This window comes from Ochotona curzoniae, unplaced genomic scaffold, assembly GCF_017591425.1.
Source record: "Ochotona curzoniae isolate NIBS_2020 unplaced genomic scaffold, NIBS_Ocur_1.0 scaffold_1852, whole genome shotgun sequence".
Taxonomy (NCBI): Eukaryota; Metazoa; Chordata; class Mammalia; order Lagomorpha; family Ochotonidae; genus Ochotona; species Ochotona curzoniae.
In genome coordinates, this window is record NW_024467087.1 from 7,104,852 (window position 1) to 7,123,567 (window position 18,716).

An 18,716-nucleotide genomic window follows, 5' to 3' on the forward strand; every position below is an offset into this window, starting at 1 on the left:
TTATTATTATCATATAAGTCACATATGATGAAATAAAAATTCATACTATTTAAAAATCGACAAATATACTTTATCTGAAATACCTAAGCAGGAATTTTCCCAAAATAAAAATTTCACATGCACCCAAATACAGTTGACTGTACAAAAACTATGAGCATTTAATAAAGTAATAAAATTTAATGCAGCAATCCTGTTTGCTCTGTAGAAGCTTTTCATGAATACTATCTTAAAAAGTTGTAGGGACTAATCACAAAAAAAAAACAAGATAGAGAAGGTTGGGTTTGAAAAGGCTTGGCATGGGGATAGGGTGGAAATCATGGACTATAGAACATGTTAGAATACCTGGATATTGCAGACACTGGAAGACCTGAATGTTAGAACAGCACACTGAAGCCACTGGAAGACATGGATATTGAGCCCATCAATGGAAGACCTGAAGATGTTGGAAGACGTGAAGATGCTGGAAGATGCAGAGATGCAGGAAGACGAGCAGATGCTGGAAGCCCTGGAGATGCTGGAAGACCTGTAGGTGTAGGAAGACATGGATTTTCCGGAAGACATGGATTTTTCTGGAAGACATAGATTTTCTGGAAGACGCAGATTTTCTGGAAGACGTAGATTTTCTGGAAGACGTGGCTTTGCTGGAAGACAAGGATTTTGTTGGAAGACATGGAGTTCTCTGGAAGACCTGGATTTTTCTGGAAGACCTGGATTTTTCTGGAAGACCTGGATTTTTCCGGAAGTTGTGGATTTTCTGGAAGACATGGATTTTCTGGAAGACGTGGCTTTGCTGGAAGACATGGAGTTCTCTGGAAGACCTGGATTTTTCCGGAAGTTGTGGATTTTCTGGAAGACATGGCTTTGCTGGAAGACATGGATTTTCTGGAAGACATGGATTTCCTGGAAGACATGGATTTTCTGGAAGACCTGGATTTTCTGGAAGACATGGCTTTGTTGGAAGACATGGATTTCCTGGAAGCTAAGGATTTAGTGGAAGACACAGATTTCCTGGAAGACATGGATTTCCTGGAAGCTAAGGATTTAATGGAAGACAGGGATTTCCTGGAAGGCATAGATTTGCTGGAAGACATGGATTCTCAGGAAGACCTGAATTGTCCGGAAGACGTGGATTTGCTGGAAGACTGGGAGATTGCGGAAGACATAGATATTCTGGAAGACACAGATCTTCAGGAAGACAGTGATTGGAAGATCTCCAGGAAGTCCTGGAGGTTACTGGAAGACATGACTTTTCTGGAAGACATGCTTAAGTGGAAGACCTAGATTTAGGGGAAGACACCGATTTTATCTGGAAGACATGGGGTGGTAACTGGAAGACTTGATTTGGTGGAAGACAAATTAATTGGAAGACCTGGATTTTTCTGGAAGACATGAATTGACTGGAAGACCTTGATTTTATGGAAGACGTAGATTTCTCTGGAAGACTTGAATTGATTGGAAGATCTAGATTTCCTTCTGGAAGACACTGATTTACTGGAAGACGTGGACTTTTCCGGAAGAACTTGATCTATTGGAAGACTTGGATTTGGTGGAAGACGTAGATTCTTCTGGAAGACATCAGCTGACTGGAAGACCTGGATTTCTTTCTGGAAGACACTGTTTGGAAGACTCAGACCTTTCTGGAAGAACTAGATCTATTGGAAGACTTGGATCTGGTGGAAGACGCAGATTTTCCTGGAAGACGTGAACTGGTTGGAAGACCTTGAAATTGTTGGAAGACGTGGATTTTCCTGGAAGACCTGGATTTTCTGGGAAGAACCCGGATTTTGTGGAAGACGTGTAACTGCTGGAAGACTGAATTTCCTGGAAGACTTGGAGATTACGGGAAGACGAGGAACTTCTGGAAGACACAGATTCTCTGGAAGACATGGATTTTCTGGAAGACCTTGAGGTTACTGGAAGACTTGAAGTTGATGGAAGACCTGGAGTTGTTGGAAGACCTTGACACTGGCGCCACTGGAAACCCTGGACAGTGGAAACATTGGAAGTACATAATTTGGAGACATTGGAAGCCTTGGTTTTGGGGAACATGGTCTACTACAAGCATTGGGGACATGAAAGGCATTATGTATTGTGATACTGTATATTGGAAGCCATAAACACTGGATTACCTGGATATATTTGACACATTGCAAACCCTTTGCTTCAGAATTCCTAAACACTGGCAGATACGAACTGTAGAATTTAGAACCGATACAATTAGAGGCTCTGGCTGTTAGTAGACTTTGGGAAACTTGTATATTGACACATTCATCTCAAAAGAAGTAGAATTTGGAAGATTAAAGTTTAATGATATTAGATTTCAAGGATGTTGTGAGCCCTAGATATTAGAAGACTTGAATATTCAGATTATTTAAAGTTCTGGATGTTAACATTCAATTCAGATACCAGAATATTAGAACACATAGATTTTGAAAAATCTGGTTCTTGGAGATATCAAAAGACCTAGGCAATTAGAGATGAAAAACACCATAAAATCAGGACTTAGGAGACATTAAAATATGTGGAAACTAAATAATGTGAAAGCTAAGAGTTATCTGAAAAGCTACACTTAGGCAGGGAAATACACAGCTCCAGAAGATCCACATATAAGAAACACTGGAGGATTGGAATAGTAACCTGAAACCTAAATGGTGATACCCAGATCCTGAAGAATAATTTTGGAGATACTGGAAGACCTAGATTTTAGATGACTTCAGTATTAGGCAGATTAGAAAACACAGACATTGGAGATGCTGTAGGTCCGAGAAATGGAAGACTATGATGTTCTCCTAGCTGGAAAATTTGACAACCAGAGATGAAGCATGCTGCAGAGTTGAGAAGATTCGAGTTATAGACACTGAAGAATCACAAGATATAATCATGGACAATAATGGCAACATTGAAAACTTGCATACTAGGACCCAGGACCTAGATATCACATTAAAAACACATCAATAACGTTAACTATTCATATAGTGCTTATATCCACAACATTTCTTCTACTGCAAAGAAAAGAAGAACATTTGAAAAGATCACAAAGAAGGAGCAGTGAAATTTAATTTTGAATGGGTTGTAATTTATCTTCAAAGTCTCAATAAGCTGGTTTCTGGGGCCTTTATAGGTTGATACGATGAGAATCTGGAATTATCAAGGAATACACAGTATCTAAGCTAGGGATCTAGTTAGCACAATGTCAGAGATCAACAAACATTTTGTAGTAAATATTTAAAACCTTCTCCAGTCACAGGGTTTTAGTTGCAAAAAATTGTGCCTTCCTGTACACCAACAATGAATAACTGAGTAGTGATGCTTTATTACAATAAGATATTTGAAAAATAGCTGAGCTACATTTGGCCCAGCCCTCACTTTGCCAACCCCAGTTATAGGTATCACCTCCAGGATATGGTAAACTTAAAACTCATTCCAGGCTAGCACTCACGTGCAAGAGAACAGACACAGCGATTTCAAGAGCAATGGTAAAAATACCATACAATATGATGTAATGAAACTAAAAGAGATGAGGTTAACAAGAATCTAATAGTGAGTTTTATATCTCTAGGCAATTCTTTCAGGTGCCCAAACTGGAAGCTTGGTATTTACAGTCAAAATTAACCGGTTTGCATTCAAGACTCCAAACAGGGAGGGGGGGTTGCTGAGGGACAGCAAGAATGTCCAAAATCAGTAGGCTGAATGCCTGAGGACAGAATGAGAGAAGAAACCGTCTCCCTTGAGATTGGGAAGATAAGGAGAGAAACAAAAAAGATTAGAGCTTGCTAGGTTCATCTAAACCACTCCAGCTTCTGGTAAATATATAAAATTTCTGATCTTAGCCACAGGAATTTAAGCGTCAAGCGTAGAAGATCACAGTTGAGCCAAAAGCAGAAGGCCCTTAGCATTCCCTCAGGAAGACAGTGACTATCGCATTAGTAAAGAGAACACAATAGGCAAAAGCAATAGGGTATAAATGGATTAGAATTGAAAAATCAAGTCATGGGATATACACATATATATAATGGATAACTACTGAAGGTTTTTTTTTTTTTTAACAAAGAACTATTAAGATGAGAAGATCAGAACCATGCACCAAAAAAAAAGTTAGTTTGTCAGCAAGGGACTGGATAGCAGATATTAATATGCATGTGGACTGAAAGTAGTCCAAGATAAAGGGGTCCAAATGTGAAGTCGCTAAAGACATACAGATGACTGGCAGTGAGGGCATGAGTCAAGGCAGTGATGGTTCTGCTGCTCAGATACATAGTGCTATGGTTTGGATAAATACCAAGCATTCTTAATCCTCACAAGTTCTTGAATGGTATCACATATACAAAGAAGTTCAGAAGCCAGTTTTAAGGACTTTTCCTTGCCTCGTAAGATTAATTAGACTTACAGTTTGTCTCAAAAGCAGCTAGCTAAGTTAGTTAAGTTGATGATCAGAAAAAAAAATTATTCCTGTATAGCCTTATGCTTACCCTGGTATCAGAGTAAATTATCTTTAAAGTGAAATGAAATAGATGCACTGTTTTCCAGAGAGCAGGAACATAGCCATGTCAAAAAAAGCTAATAGCTTAAGCCACTGTATCAATACATTTCATGCAGTGATGACCATTTTATAATTAAAGCATAAATAATCATTATAAGTCATGGAGTAATTTAAATACAAAGGAATCACTGTTTCAGGGATCACTCATCAGCAAAGTAAAATATTAAAGTGCTTTATTCTAAAAGCAATCATGTATATTTTATTTTGAGGGTAATTAAGAAGATAGAAATACATTAAGACTTTGAAAAACACACGAATAAATGATCATAATGTAGTTATGCAATGCTTATTTGTGTTATAATAATAATAGCAACAATGTATTGAGCACTTACTATGCGCCAGGCACTGCACTAAGCATTTCATATGACATCATAGCAATCCCATAATGTAAGTATTTTTATTCCATTTTACAGATTAGAAATTGAAATCAGGAATGATTAAGAAACATGATAACTGGCTGGGTAGAATATTGAAAGCAGATATCTGAGTCCGAAGCCTAGGCTCCATGCTGATCCCTCCTCACACTTTACTAACCGAGGGGTTATATTGCCAGGACTATGCACACTCACCCAAACAGAAGGTCCTCCCCACATGGACAGGAGGTTAGTGACAAAGTCCTCACTGTAGGTTCCCATGTTCTTATTGTGACTGCCAAGTCATCAAGAGCCAACATTGAGTATTTGAAATAATAGATTAATTAACTCTTTGGTTTTATGTAGCAAGGCAAGAAGGATGAAATGCAATGTCTCAAAGACATAAGAGCCATAATTTTTCATATCTGTTATTGATATTAAACAACTGTATTATTATTCTTTCCCCATTTTCCTATATGGCTTTGTAATTTCCAAGAACATATTGCTCTGATCAGAACACAATTATTTCTGAATTCTTAAGGAAACATATCAAAAGCTGCCAAAAGGCAAAAATACTATGTAACATTCAGTGATTAGTATATTTCACATCACAAACATTGTTCGCACAAGCTTTTAGATCATGCACACAATCAAAGCTCTTTATTAACAATCAGGTAGCAGCAACTATTTTATCCAATCATGTCATTTAAAGAATCTTCTCTTTGTTTTCAACATAAAACTTTAAAACAAAAGATTCTTTCAAAATCCTATGCCGATTTTCTAATATTTGCTGCATTTCATCAGTGGACTCCCTGAGTCCAAACCTCAACTGACTTCCTCCAGGCTTCCTAAAAACAATTAAATCATCTCATGTGATTTTTGACAGTCCTGTTCAAAAGCAGCATTTTCCTTCATTATTGTATATAAACTGCATTATTCCGTGTTATATTTATGTTGTTTCCAGCTAACCAATATCTCCATCTGGTGCAACAGCAGCAGCCAACAATCCTCCTTTCTTTCTACATCCTAGCTCTTTGTACATCATTATTTAATGTCATCATGGGGCAGTGCTGCAGTGGCAGCACAAGTAACAGACACAAGGAACAGCAACATTAGTGAAACTGCCTCCACATTCCCAGAATCGTTGTTCAACTGAGTTCAAAATGGACATCAGGTGGGCAAGTGTGTAAGTAGCCAAAAGAAAAAGCAGATGCACCATGAATCTTTCCCAAGAATTCTGAGAAACGGTTATCAGCTGCATAGTTCTGCCTTGAGGTTATTTTCATCTGTTAAATCTTTGGAAAATTCCAAACATCCAAAATTAACAATGGCATCTTTTAAAACCATGACTGATTCCCATAAATTATATATGTGAAATCAGGAAGAACATTTTCTAAAATCTGTAATTAAGTTCTCTATCACCGTCAAGGAAAAGTGTGAAAATTCCGTTTCTAGAGAATATTCAAACCACTGCAAATGCCAGGGACGATGACAGAGAGAACCTATGGAAATGAACTGCTTAATCATCTCTTCTTTCTTGATTTTGAGTAAGGTGAATCCAGGAAATCTGTCATCAGGTCATCATCAACTGATCAACAGCAACCATGTACAAAACACAGTAACTTATGTCAAATTTGTCATTTCTGGTAAGACAGGACTTAATCTTAATTGAAGATAAAAGAAATTTAGGATCAAAAGAACAAGATCAAATGACCCAACCAGAATCAGTAGCCTTTTCCCTAAGTCCTATACTTAAGTTCCTGGAGCCCTTCTAGTATCTGTGCTAGAAGACCCATTGGAGAAAAAAAGAAAGAAAAAAGAAAAAGAAAAAAAAAATGGAGCATGAAAGGAAGTATTGTGAAAACCCAGAAAACTGGTCTATTCACTAAAACTAAATCACTGTAGTGAATCCTGATGATGTTTTACAAATTTTACATTAGCAATAGTTCTTATTTGGGCAGTTAATTTCTACGTATCTACTGGTCTCAAAGCTTAAGACAACGATATACCAAGGAAAATGCTGCTCATGACAGTAGCAACAGGAAAAGAACAAAACGAAGGGGATGCTGTTGGCTGAGACACAAGCTCAGCCTTCCGCTCCACTTCCTTTGGCCAGCCCATGAAGCGCAGCTTCAGAACCATCCGTCTGAATTCCAAGGTCCAGGTGCTGTATGGGCTGTTTTTGCCTCTTCTTGCAGAACAGGTTTGAACGAGATGGTGGCTCCTCCGGCCTCTTCCCCCCTCCCCGCTGTTAAGCAATGAGAGAGAACATTAAGGCTTTTTCTGAAGGTTTCTTACCACTGTTTTTTAGGCTTGTGCGTCAGTGTTTAAGTCCTGCCTGAAAGTCAATACACATTTCACTCATCAGAACAGTTTGATTTCTGAAATGCGTGCTTCAACATCTTTGAATTCTAGATGTTAACCCACACTGGCCTCTTTTGTCAATTTCTGATGCAGTCACTTCTCTGAATTATTTCTCGACTGTCTTCTGACAGTGTGACATTTCAATAATGCCAAAATGCCTTCAAACCCTTTACCACCCCAACGTTCCACAGATGTTACAATATTTTCAATTTATTCTGTCACTAGCAGGAAATATTCAAAATCTGTTAGATCTCATTTTAAAGTGTCTGCTAAGCTCCATTAAGAGTTGAAAGTTGTACTTCTGTTACTTATCATTCTTATTAAAGTACAATAAACAAAAATTGTCAAAGTAGTTTATAGTAAGTTTTGGTATCTTTTAAATAAAATCTTCAAAATAGTCAAATATATACTGAGTCCAGTACATCATGGACATTTTTAGCTCACCTAGATACGTACATTGAAGAATAGATTTGGGGGAATTGGAAATGAGTTAAACATAAGGGTCAACCTTTATTATTGCACTTTTGTCAGTGGAAGCAGTTTTCATTATCAGAGGTACTTAAAACTGGGGAAAAAAATAGTAGAGGCCAGTGCTACAATGTAGCGGATGAAGCTGCCACCTGCCCTGCGGCAATGAAATCGCATATGGGCGCTGGTTCAAGTCCCAGCTACCTCACTTCTGATCCAGCTCTCTGCTAATGCACCTGGGAAAGCAGCAGGGGATGCTCCAACTGCTTGGGTGGCTGCCACCCATGTGGGAGACCAGGAAGAAGCTCCTGATTCCTGGCATTGCAGCAGCTCAGCTCTGCCCAGAGAAGTCATTTGAAGAGTGAACCAGTTTTCTCTCTCTTGCTCTCTCTCTCTTTCAAATAATCTTTCTTTTAAAGAATTAGTATACATGTTCAACTTCATAGAGAAAACACTTATAAGCCAATGCAAACAGAACTCCTCAGTGATTTGAACCGCATAGCTTTCCTTCCTGCCAACAGAAAAATGTGTTTCTGACATTCTCTTTAAAAAGCATAGAGATTAAGGGATCTATGGTGCAGTGTGAGTTTCGTAAAACGTCATCAGAAGCGCTGTAACACAGCAGACCTCTCAGCTTGTCTTTTCAGGTTTGAAACTTTGCTCACCTTCCATAAGCAGCCTCGAGCAGCCAGAGCAGCCCTTTCACGGGCACTGACAGCCTGCCCCGGGCGAACAGCTGCCTCGGTCTCCTCAGGTGTTCAGCAGCATGAGCTGCTTCCTCTGCTGGCCACTGCTTTTACACAGGCCACAGCATTTCTTACAGTTGTCCAACCAACCCCACTCAGCCTCTTTGCTTTAGGGGCCACACAGCTCTTATTTTCTCCATTTTGACATTTGGAGTTACAGGTGTTTTTTGGTTTTTTTCCAATCACTCTGTTAACACTACTTCTAGATGCACTGTTCCTACTAGCTCTCTTAATTCTCTTTCTCATCAGGGATTCAGGGATTGGGGACTGCAAAACTCTCAGCTTGTCTGCTGTTGACGTGATCTTTCTTGCCCTCTTTAAGGTTCATATTTGTATCACTCACCTTTTACCTGGAGGTCATTTTTACCCTTACTTACGCAAATTTGCAACGACTGATTTATATCCTTGACCAATGCAAAACATTAATTTGCAATATTTAGAAGCTGAATGCTAAAATTCACGTAATAAAAAAGCCAAAGAATATTATGAGCTAGCACATCTGTATGATAACTCGTTACAGAGGAAACAGACCAAGCATGGCAGAGCAAGTGGCCAAAAGTCAGTCTTGTCACATGAGACAGTCAGCAACGCAACCTGACAATGACATGAACTTGCATACTGCCCCAACGCTCTGAAATTATAACCCAGTAAACCCAACTTTTATCAGAATGACTTGCAGTTGTGATGGGAGCACGGAACTCCTGAGTTAGGATCAGGTGTCCAGGCTGAGTTGAGAAGCACAAAGAACACCATCTATGAAAAAGAAGATACAAAAGATAGGAGGCGGAGTTAGGAAAGAGGCAGTTCCAAAGAGTTGTTTATGAGCTAATAAGGAGGACAGACACTTGGACTAGAGGGTCACTGACTGTGATGCAAGTGCTTTTCCTTTGTGCCTCACCAACACAAACCATTCCCAAACTCTAATACACTGTGCCACTCAGAACATGAATAACAAAATATTTCATTTTGTTTTATTTTTCGTGTATCTGTTTTTTGTATGATAAGTTCAATTTCTGGGTCTTTAAATTTATGTTCATATTCTTCACCTACTTAAAATTTACTGATTTATAGGTACCGTTCAAATTTTATGGACTTCTCGGTCTGGCGCTGTAGCCTAACATCTAAAGTCCTTGCTGTGTACAAGCCAGAATTCCATATGGGTACAGGTTCTAATCCCAGCAGCCCTGCTTCGCACCCAGCTCCCTGCTTGTGGCCTGGGAAAGCAGTTGAAGATGGCCCAAAGCCTTGGGACCCTGCACTCATGTGGGAGACCTGGAAGAAACTCCTGGCTCCTGGCTTTGGATCAGCTCAACTCTGGCTTTTGTGGCCGCTTGGGAAATGACTCATCGGATGGAATATCTTCCTCTCTGTCTCTCCTCCTCTCCGTATATCTAACTTTCCAATAAAAATGAATAAATCTTTTTTAAAATGTTTGTGGAATTCTTACCTTTTAAATAATTATTTGAAAGTCAGAGTTTCAGAGAAAATGGAGTGGGGAGAGGCGGAGAGAATAAGAGAGAGAGAAAGACGTCTTCCATCTACTGGTTCAATCCCCAAGTGGTTGCAACAGCCAGGGCTGAGTCAGGCCAAAGCTAGGAGCTTCACCTGAGTCTCCCAAGACAAGGGCCCAGAACCTGGACAATTATCCATCCATTGCCTTTCCCAGGCCATTTGCAGACAGCTTGATCAGAACTGGAACAGCTAGAACACAAACTAGCAACCACATGGGATGCCAGCACCATGGGTGGTGGCTTTTACCTGCTACACCACAACAAGGGCTCCTGAATTCTCATGTTTTAATCCTCTCTATATGGAAAACATTTTCTTTCTTTTAAATATTTGCTTGTTTATTTGACAGGGAAAGACAACAGACAGACAGAGAGGCATGGTAAATATTTTCTCTATGCTTGCCATGCACCAAATGTCTGCCACACAAACATTTTAAATATCTATGCAGTGCAGGGCTTCCTGGCTTGCTTTTTAAAAAGCCCTTTCACAAAGCTAATGAAAATATACTCACAAAAACTATCCTCACTTATTTTCAGTTAGTATCTTACAGCTCTGTGAGATTAAAGAGACATTTAAAATGATGTTGTAGTACATTCCCATCATTTACAGTGACCAGATCTCTGACCATGCTTGAAGCAGAGGCCTCTCTCATCAGAGGTCCAAGCAGGCCAGGTCGGGGGCCGCTAACACTGCAATGGATGGTTCTAGTTGATCTCTCAATGTCTAAGAGGGAAAGGACAATGAAGCAAAGAAACAGAAGTGCTTCCAAAGAAGTAACTCCAGTCATTGTGTTGCCTAATGTTCTGTTCTGGTACCAATCCATCCACACGCCTCACACATGTGGCATGAGTAGCAGTACCAATTTCTTAGATCTCCGGGACTCTGAGAAAAGCTTCATTAATAATTAGTGAGTCACTCACAGTTTTGGAAGATTTGTAGAAACGTAAGCCTGAGTTGTCCATTAGGTATTAGGTAATTGCTATCGGTGTGATTGAGTGTAATAGTTGATCTGAAATAATATTGAAAAGTACCTACATATTTGGATGGGGTGTTGAAGCAAAATATACGTTTTCATTATTTTTTATGAAAATTATTAACAATGATTAAATCCTCATGGTTAGTGGGTCAACATTCACCTCACTCTTCTCTTTCCCTGTACATTTGAAAATTCTCATGAGACAGAGAAAGCAAGCGAACAATTCCAGGGTTGGGGCTGCGTTTGAGATACTATCACGTATGTAATACAGTGGCCTTTCAGGATAACTGCAAGATGAAAAGTTACAAGTAAAGAACGCTGAGTCTTGAGGGAATCTCACTTTAAATAAAGTATTTTCCTACTGTAAGTAAATAAACAGTAACGGATAAGAAAGCCTGAACACCAGTATTGATTTAATGGTAAGAGACTTGATTTCCAAGTCTTTCCTTTCTCTACTAAATTTAAACAACATAAGTGCAACCTTTTTTTTTTTTTTACCAGAAATCAGATTATTGGAACATGGGGACAATTCCACTTCATGATACTGATACCACCTGCTTGCTATGTGATTCTGCAGATGGTGATTTATAAAAGGAAAGGAGGAACAACCTGTTCAGAGCATAACAGCCGCTCATTCTGGGTGGGGGGATGACTATTGTGTCTTGAACCAAGTCACCGAGTAAAATTCCATTCGACCAACTTTGAAATGTTGGACTACTCCTCTACCCAGGAGAGTTGTTTTATGTGTTTCATCTTCTGATCTCTGTCCTTCGTTGATAGTGTCATTTTTTCAGATTTATTTTTTCAGATTTTTAAATTTTATTTTTATTGGGAAGCCAGATTTACAGAGAGTAGCAGAGACAGAAAGATCTTCCATCCGCTGGCTCACAATGGCTGGAGCTAAGCTGATCCAAAGCCAGGAGCTAGGAGTGTCTACTGGGTCTTCAAGAATGCAGGGGCTTTCTCAGGCCACAAGCAGGCAGCAAGATGGGAAGTGGAGCAGCCAGAACACGAACCAGCACTCCTATGTGATGTTGGTGCATGCAAGGCGAGGAATCCAGCCACTAGGCTACCATGCTGGACACATTTTCCTTTTTTAAGATTTTGGAGCTACAGCAGTAAAAAAAAAAAAAGAAAAAAAAAAAGCTCAGACCTCTGGAATCAGTTTCCTATATTACCTTTCCGTTATGCAAGTCACACAGAGTCCTGAAGCTCTTAGGTTGCTAATAAAGAAGGAGTATGATCAAGCAAACCCAATCCAGACATTCAAATGGTGTTTTTGACAGTAGGTGTATCTACGGGGTTAAAAGCATACTGTCTTGCTTCTGACATGTGTGAGCAACTGGCACCCTCTGAAAGGGGAAGCAAAAGCTGCCTGCTTAGTCTCTCATGTCAGGAATCAGAGCTCCATCCTCAAGCGTGCAAAACAACATGGAGATCCCGGGATGTTTTTCGTCCATGCTTTCATTTAATGCTGTATCTTGTAAGGATGTGTCCGGCTAAACAGGACCGAGTTAACTGCTGCTTCTGCTGTGAAACTGAATTTGATCTTAAGGGGTCTGTTTTGATACATGTTACCACAACTATCATTTTCTCCTTTCAAAATCTTCACACACACACACACACTCAAGAGATGAGTTGTAAAAGCACAGACCATTATGAATCATCTAGCATTTTAAAGAATAAGATTGGAATGTTGGTATTATGCACTAAATGTTGCACTAAATCATTTGGATAAATCACCATTAAATCAACTTTCAAGTAAGGGAAGGTATCTTTAATCATAAGATTCAATGATGAAGACTTCCACAAGAAGCTGTATTTTTTCCAAAATAAATGACCCACAATGCATTTTAATATGACAAGCAAAGAGGCCAAGCAACTGCCTACAGAGCAGCCCGTCTACATTCAGGGTCTGCAGCACGCTCAGAGCACAGTGGTTAAGATGCTATTGGATGTGCCTGCCTCCCATAGCAGGGTGCTTGGGATGGACTGATGCCTCTGCTTCACATCCTGATTCCTGCTAATGCGCATCCTGAGAGGCAGTGGCTGATGGCTCTAGTACGTAGGTCCCTGCTGCCTTTGTGGGAGATCTGGACTCAGTTTCCTGCCTTCAGCCTAGCCTAACCTGGATTGAGAGAACACTGAGAGAAACAGTAGAAGCAGTCTGTCTCTTCTTTCAAATTAAAATTTAAGATAATAAAAACAGGGTTCTAATCCAATACTTCTTTCAGTTTGAAAGAAAAAATAAACTTCTCTCATTCTTGCTGGATTACTGAATAAAGTTCAGTCTCCACCTGTATACTTGTCCCTGCCCACTCTGTTACTGAATAACTTGTCCCTGCCCACTCTGTTACACTCATCTTTCACTAACTATTCCCTTCCACTTCCATAAACAACATGCCAGTCAGTGAAGGGACTATTTTAATCATCCAGATTTTGTGCAGCTTTATAAACTGCTGTTCACTCAGACTGGAGGTATGTCCCGATTTATCCATCCATATGGCTTCAGTTCACCCAGGTCTTCACACAAAGGTCACCTCAAAAAAGCCATGCCTGATTATCTCTCCTATGATTCACAGCCCATACTAACACTGCTTTATTTTTGCTCCAGCAGTCTCAGTACTATTTAGTAACTGTTTTTTCTTCTAAGCATGTAAGTTGCATGTGGTGGGCATTTGACCCAACGTCTCCTATACTGGAGATGAGTGTCTCCTGGGGTGCTTTGGTAAGAGTCTCAACTCCGATCCTGAGTCTAGCATTCCTGCTCATACACACTTTGGTAGGTAGCACATGACAACACATGCTGGTACCCATGTGGGAGATGTGGATTCAGTTCTTACTTCATTCTGCATATTTGGGGGGGTTGAACTGAAAAATGGAGTGTGTATTCTCGTTCTCTTTTCTCTCTCAAAAAAATCAAAATAAAAGTTGCATAAGGGAAAGGACTCCATACATCTTGTTCACTGGAGCATTCTCCAATGCCTCAGCTCTCAGAACTTGTGCCTCAGCCCTGGTCCGCATGGCCAGTTCCCAGTAAATGCTGATCTCAAACTCAGTGGGTATAAACTACACACACCAACACCAACTCTCCCCAACCTCAGTTACAGACCACCTACTGGGATCCTCGGGGTTGGGGAAGGACAACTCCCTGCGAAGTTACACCTTGTTTGGGCTTTCCAAGTGAAGTGAAGGTGAAGAATTACATGAAGTAGGAAGGACACATGGAAGACACAAACACAGTGTCATCTAAATGAGCTCTGTCTTTGTATACCAGACTGCTACAGAAGGCTACTTTTTTAAAACCCCAAATGGAAGATGCAGAACCTACGGCTGAGTAGCACAGGCAAGAAATGTGTAAGTTCACTATTAGAAGGACCTTTCAAATAACAACAGTAATATAAATGTACGCACTTGCTTCATTAGGCCGTGAGGTCTCTTGACGTAGGAAATATCAACATTACTGACATAATTAAAAAAAAACATCAAAAAGCTGTGGAGTGAAAATGTCCCATTACCTGCTGACATTCAGTTCTGTGTTACTAAGAGCCATCCAGTCTCCTCTTTGACACAGCCCCTCCATCTCTCTTCACCTGTCCATTAATGTTGCCATATCACTCCCAAACCATTTAGACATTCTCCCAACATGTTTTGCAATCCCCAAGCCAACACTCACATGCCACTCATTCACTATTTGAAAGACAGTACCTCTGCTGCGGCTATCCCACTTACAATCTTTCAGTTGCTTCCCAATAACTACAGAACATATTCCAAACCAACCAAATTAACCCTCAGTGCCCCATATTAATTCTTCATTCCTGTGTTTGTAGCTACCGCACAGCACTTTATCCTGAAACAAAGTTCTCTGGGAAAATCAGTGGACTCATTGCTTCTAACCCAACCACATTTACACTTTGTTCACACTCTTCCATTCAGCTCACATGACCCCTGCCTCCTCTTTACCTACGAAGCTCACAATTCAACTCCAGTTCTACTTGTTCTGTTATATCACCTCCAAGGAAGCAGGAGGCAATTACGAGGTCCTCTACTAATCTGTGTATCTATGAGGGCACTTCACAAAGTTCGTGGAGAATGGAATTAAGTTTCTTTATGCAAAAAGTCCTTTAATAAATTTTCACAATATGCATTTTCCATGAACTTTTTGGACATTCTTTGTGTATGTTATTAGATGTGTATGTTTATATATTCTCCAACACAAACATTTCAATTCATATAAATTCCAAAATGTCAGAACCAAAGAGTTCCAGGAAATTATCTTCAGTTTAATCAATTTGCAGGGACAAATGCATGTATAGGCACAGACAGAGGAGGCAATCGCGATCTCTAACAACGCACAAGATTCCTACTAGATAAAAACAGCAACCATTCTGTTCCAGTCAAATCACACTGATATGTCATTTTCTCCCTGGCCTTGAGGTCTTCTGTCTACACTTGCATCTGTCTACACAGCATCAAAGGAGAAAGGCAATGATGGAGAGGGAATAGAAGAAATAACATGCATTGATGCTGAGACTTCGCTGCATGCCAAATGCTTTATAATACAACCATATTTTGCCTCACAACAGTCATATATATGAAAAAGCAGAAGCAGGGCTGGCACCATAACCCAACAGACTAAACCTCCACCTGCGAGTGCTGGCATCCTATATGGGCACTGGTTTGTATCCCAGCTATTCCACTTCCAATCCAGCTCCCTGCTTATGATCTGGGAAAGTAGCAGAAGATGGTCCAAGCCCTTGAAATCATGAACCCACAACACAGACCCAAAAGAAGCTACTGGCTCCTGGTTCCTGGCTTTGTATTGGCTCAGATCCAGCCACTGCAGCTATTTGGGGAGTGAACAAGCAGATAAAAGATCTTTCCCTCTCTGTCATTGCTTCTTTCTGTAAATCTGTCTTTCAAATAGAAAGCAAAATGAATCTTTATAAAACTTGTTTGGGACAAAAAAGGCAGAAACTCAAAAGTGACATGTGGCATCAAAGGTCACTCAGCTAGCATCTAAGTTCTGGACTCGAATATCCATTGTCCCCCTCCCAGTGATATCTAGCTAATTTTCTTTAAAATATCTACTCAGTATCACTCACATACATCCTAGTGCATGCAAAAATCATGTCATGGAAATATTTTACGGTTTTAATGCTTATCTCCTCCCAAACTCAAGCTGAATTTTAACTGCCTTAGTGTTAAGAGGTAGGACCTTTAAGAGGTTATTAGACCAGGACACATGAATAAACTAATATGTTCATTCATATTCATTTCACCACTGTTCCTTCTTCCTTCCCTCCCTCTCACCTTCCATCCTGGGATGACATATAAAGCTGGTTCTCACCTGGTACCAGCCCCTTGACATTGGATTTCTCAGCCAACATAACTTTGAACACATAATATTATCCCTGTCATCTCTGTAGCTAGATACAAGCACGTGAATGGCTAGGTTTAGATGTACTCTACTGGTTCTGTATCTCTGAAGATCCCAGACTAACACAAGTTGGTTTCTAGCTTAGCTAAAACTTCAGGGGAAAAGATGACTTCAAAATGTTTTGTTTTGTGTAAGAGGCAAAGACTATCTTGTGCATCCAAGAACCTGTAACCTAACCAATGTTTAATGGGCGTAAAATGTGGACCAATGTACTTATTTAAATGTATAAAATAGCTTAGCAAGTCTTGTACTGAAAAGATAAGCAAAGCAATCCTTTGCCATACATAATGTTCAAATTCCAAATATAATGAGAAATGACAGGAAGAAGGGTAAACAGGTACCACAAATGACGTCATGATTCTTGACCAGGTATATACATTAAATCAACGTTATATAATAGACTTTGTTAATATCCTAATTTTTTTCAATTTTGAATTCTATGGTACAATTCTGTAGAGTCTGGGATTCCCGGCACCCATTTCCTACCACCCCCCCCCCCCGCCGACTGATTTTTCCCATATCGTCACAATAATATAGCCCTTCATGAGGAGTTATAACTCCATATAATATCCTTATTTTATACATGAGGAAACTGAGGCTCACACAGATTAAATAAACTAGGATCACATACTCAATAAGTGGCAAAGCCCAACATTGAAGTCTATGCCACTTTTCTCTGGATTCCACACTCTGTCACCTCAAAGTAATGACTTAAGGTCATATAACTCTTTTTTTAAAAATATTTTATTTATTTTTATTACAAAGTCAGATATACAGAGAGGAGGAGAGATAGAGAGGAAGATCTTCCATCCAATGATTCACTCCCCAAGTGAGCACAACAGCCGGTGCTGTGCCGATCTGAAGCCAGGAACCAGGAACTTCCTCCAGGTCTCCCACACAGGTGTAGGGTCCCAAAGAATCCTCGACTGCTTTCCCAGGCCACAAGCAGGGAGCTGGATGGGAAGTGGAGCTGCTGGGATTAGAACTGGCGACCATATGGGATCCCGGCGCACTCAGGCCTAGGACTTTAGCCACTAGGACACACCGCCAGGCTCATAAAGTCATATAACTCTTAAGCTCTCCAAAAGCATCCTAACACTGAAAGATTGTGTTCAAATTTAAAAAGACTTGGGTCTGGCATGATAACCTAGTGGCTAAACTTCTCACCTTGAACATGCCGGGATCCCATATGGGTGCCGGTTCTAATCCCAGCATCCACACTTCCCATCCAGCTCCCTGCTTGTGGCCTAGAAAAGCAGTTGAGGACGGCCCAAAGCCTTGATATGCTGTACCTGCGTGGGAGACCTGGCTCCTGGTTTCAGATTGGCTCAGCTCCAGCCATTGTGGTCTTTTGGGGAGTGAGCCATCGGATGGAAGATCTTCCTCTCTATCTCTCCTCCTCTCTGTGTATCTGTCTTTCCAATAAAAATAAAATCTTTTAAATTTTTTGAAAGGAGTTTTCTGTTACTTTAAATGATTTATGATACCTATAGAATAACAGGAGCAAAAATTGTATTAAAATAAGACTTCCAGGATAAATCGTAGTTCCAGTGCAAATTATGAACCTACATTTCTTTAATTTGGAAAAATTGCAAGAAATAAACTAGTTTTATCTTAGGATTATTAAATTTCTACAAATATTAGCTAAACACAGTAAATAGATTTCGTCCTTAATCCTACTCAGAATCATACATATTCTTTGCTATTGTATTAATTATTAGTTAAATAAATATTAGCTTAATAATTAAATCAATTAATTCACTCTTGTTACTTTATAATAATTATCGTTATAAATCTTGGCCTAAATCATATTTCACTGAAAACATCTGCGTAGGGCCCAGCGTGATGGCATAGTGGTTAAAGTCTTCGCCTTGCACACGCCAGGATCGCATAAGGTCGCCAGTTCTAATCCCGGCGGCCCTGCTTCCCATCCAGCTCCCTGCCTGTGGCCTGGGAAAGCAGTCGAGGACAGCCCAAAGCCTTGGGACCCTGCACCTGTGTGGGAGACCTGGAAGAGCTCCTGGCTCCTGGCTTCCGATTGGCTCAGCTCCAGCCGTTGCGGCAGTTTGAGGAGTGAGTCATTGGACGGAAGATCTTCCTCTCTGGATATCCACCTTTCCAATAAAAATAAATCTTAAAAAAAAGAAAGAGAACATCTGCGTAGCAATTGAAACTGAATATTGTAAGCTGACATGACTTCACGTCCCAGTTTCCATTCTCCCAAATGAATAATATGAATTCACATATTCATTTTCCTTAGTTGAAAATTCAAATATCACCCTTATGACCAAAATTCCCAACTGTTTATGTTCTAAACCAT

At 40.0% G+C, this 18,716-nt stretch overlaps 1 protein-coding gene across 1 annotated transcript; it reads left to right on the forward strand.

Annotated features, from left to right (window-relative positions):
• The first annotated feature begins 347 nt into the window (after positions 1 to 347).
• CDR1 (cerebellar degeneration related protein 1) lies at positions 348 to 2,177 on the forward strand. The gene is given in 7 exon segments (XM_040999832.1): positions 348 to 649; positions 745 to 805; positions 844 to 1,114; positions 1,117 to 1,260; positions 1,370 to 1,427; positions 1,468 to 1,502; positions 1,505 to 2,177. Coding segments are annotated over 7 exon segments (897 nt in total). The 5' UTR covers positions 348 to 467; the 3' UTR covers positions 1,651 to 2,177.
• Positions 2,178 to 18,716: the final 16,539 nt, after the last annotated feature.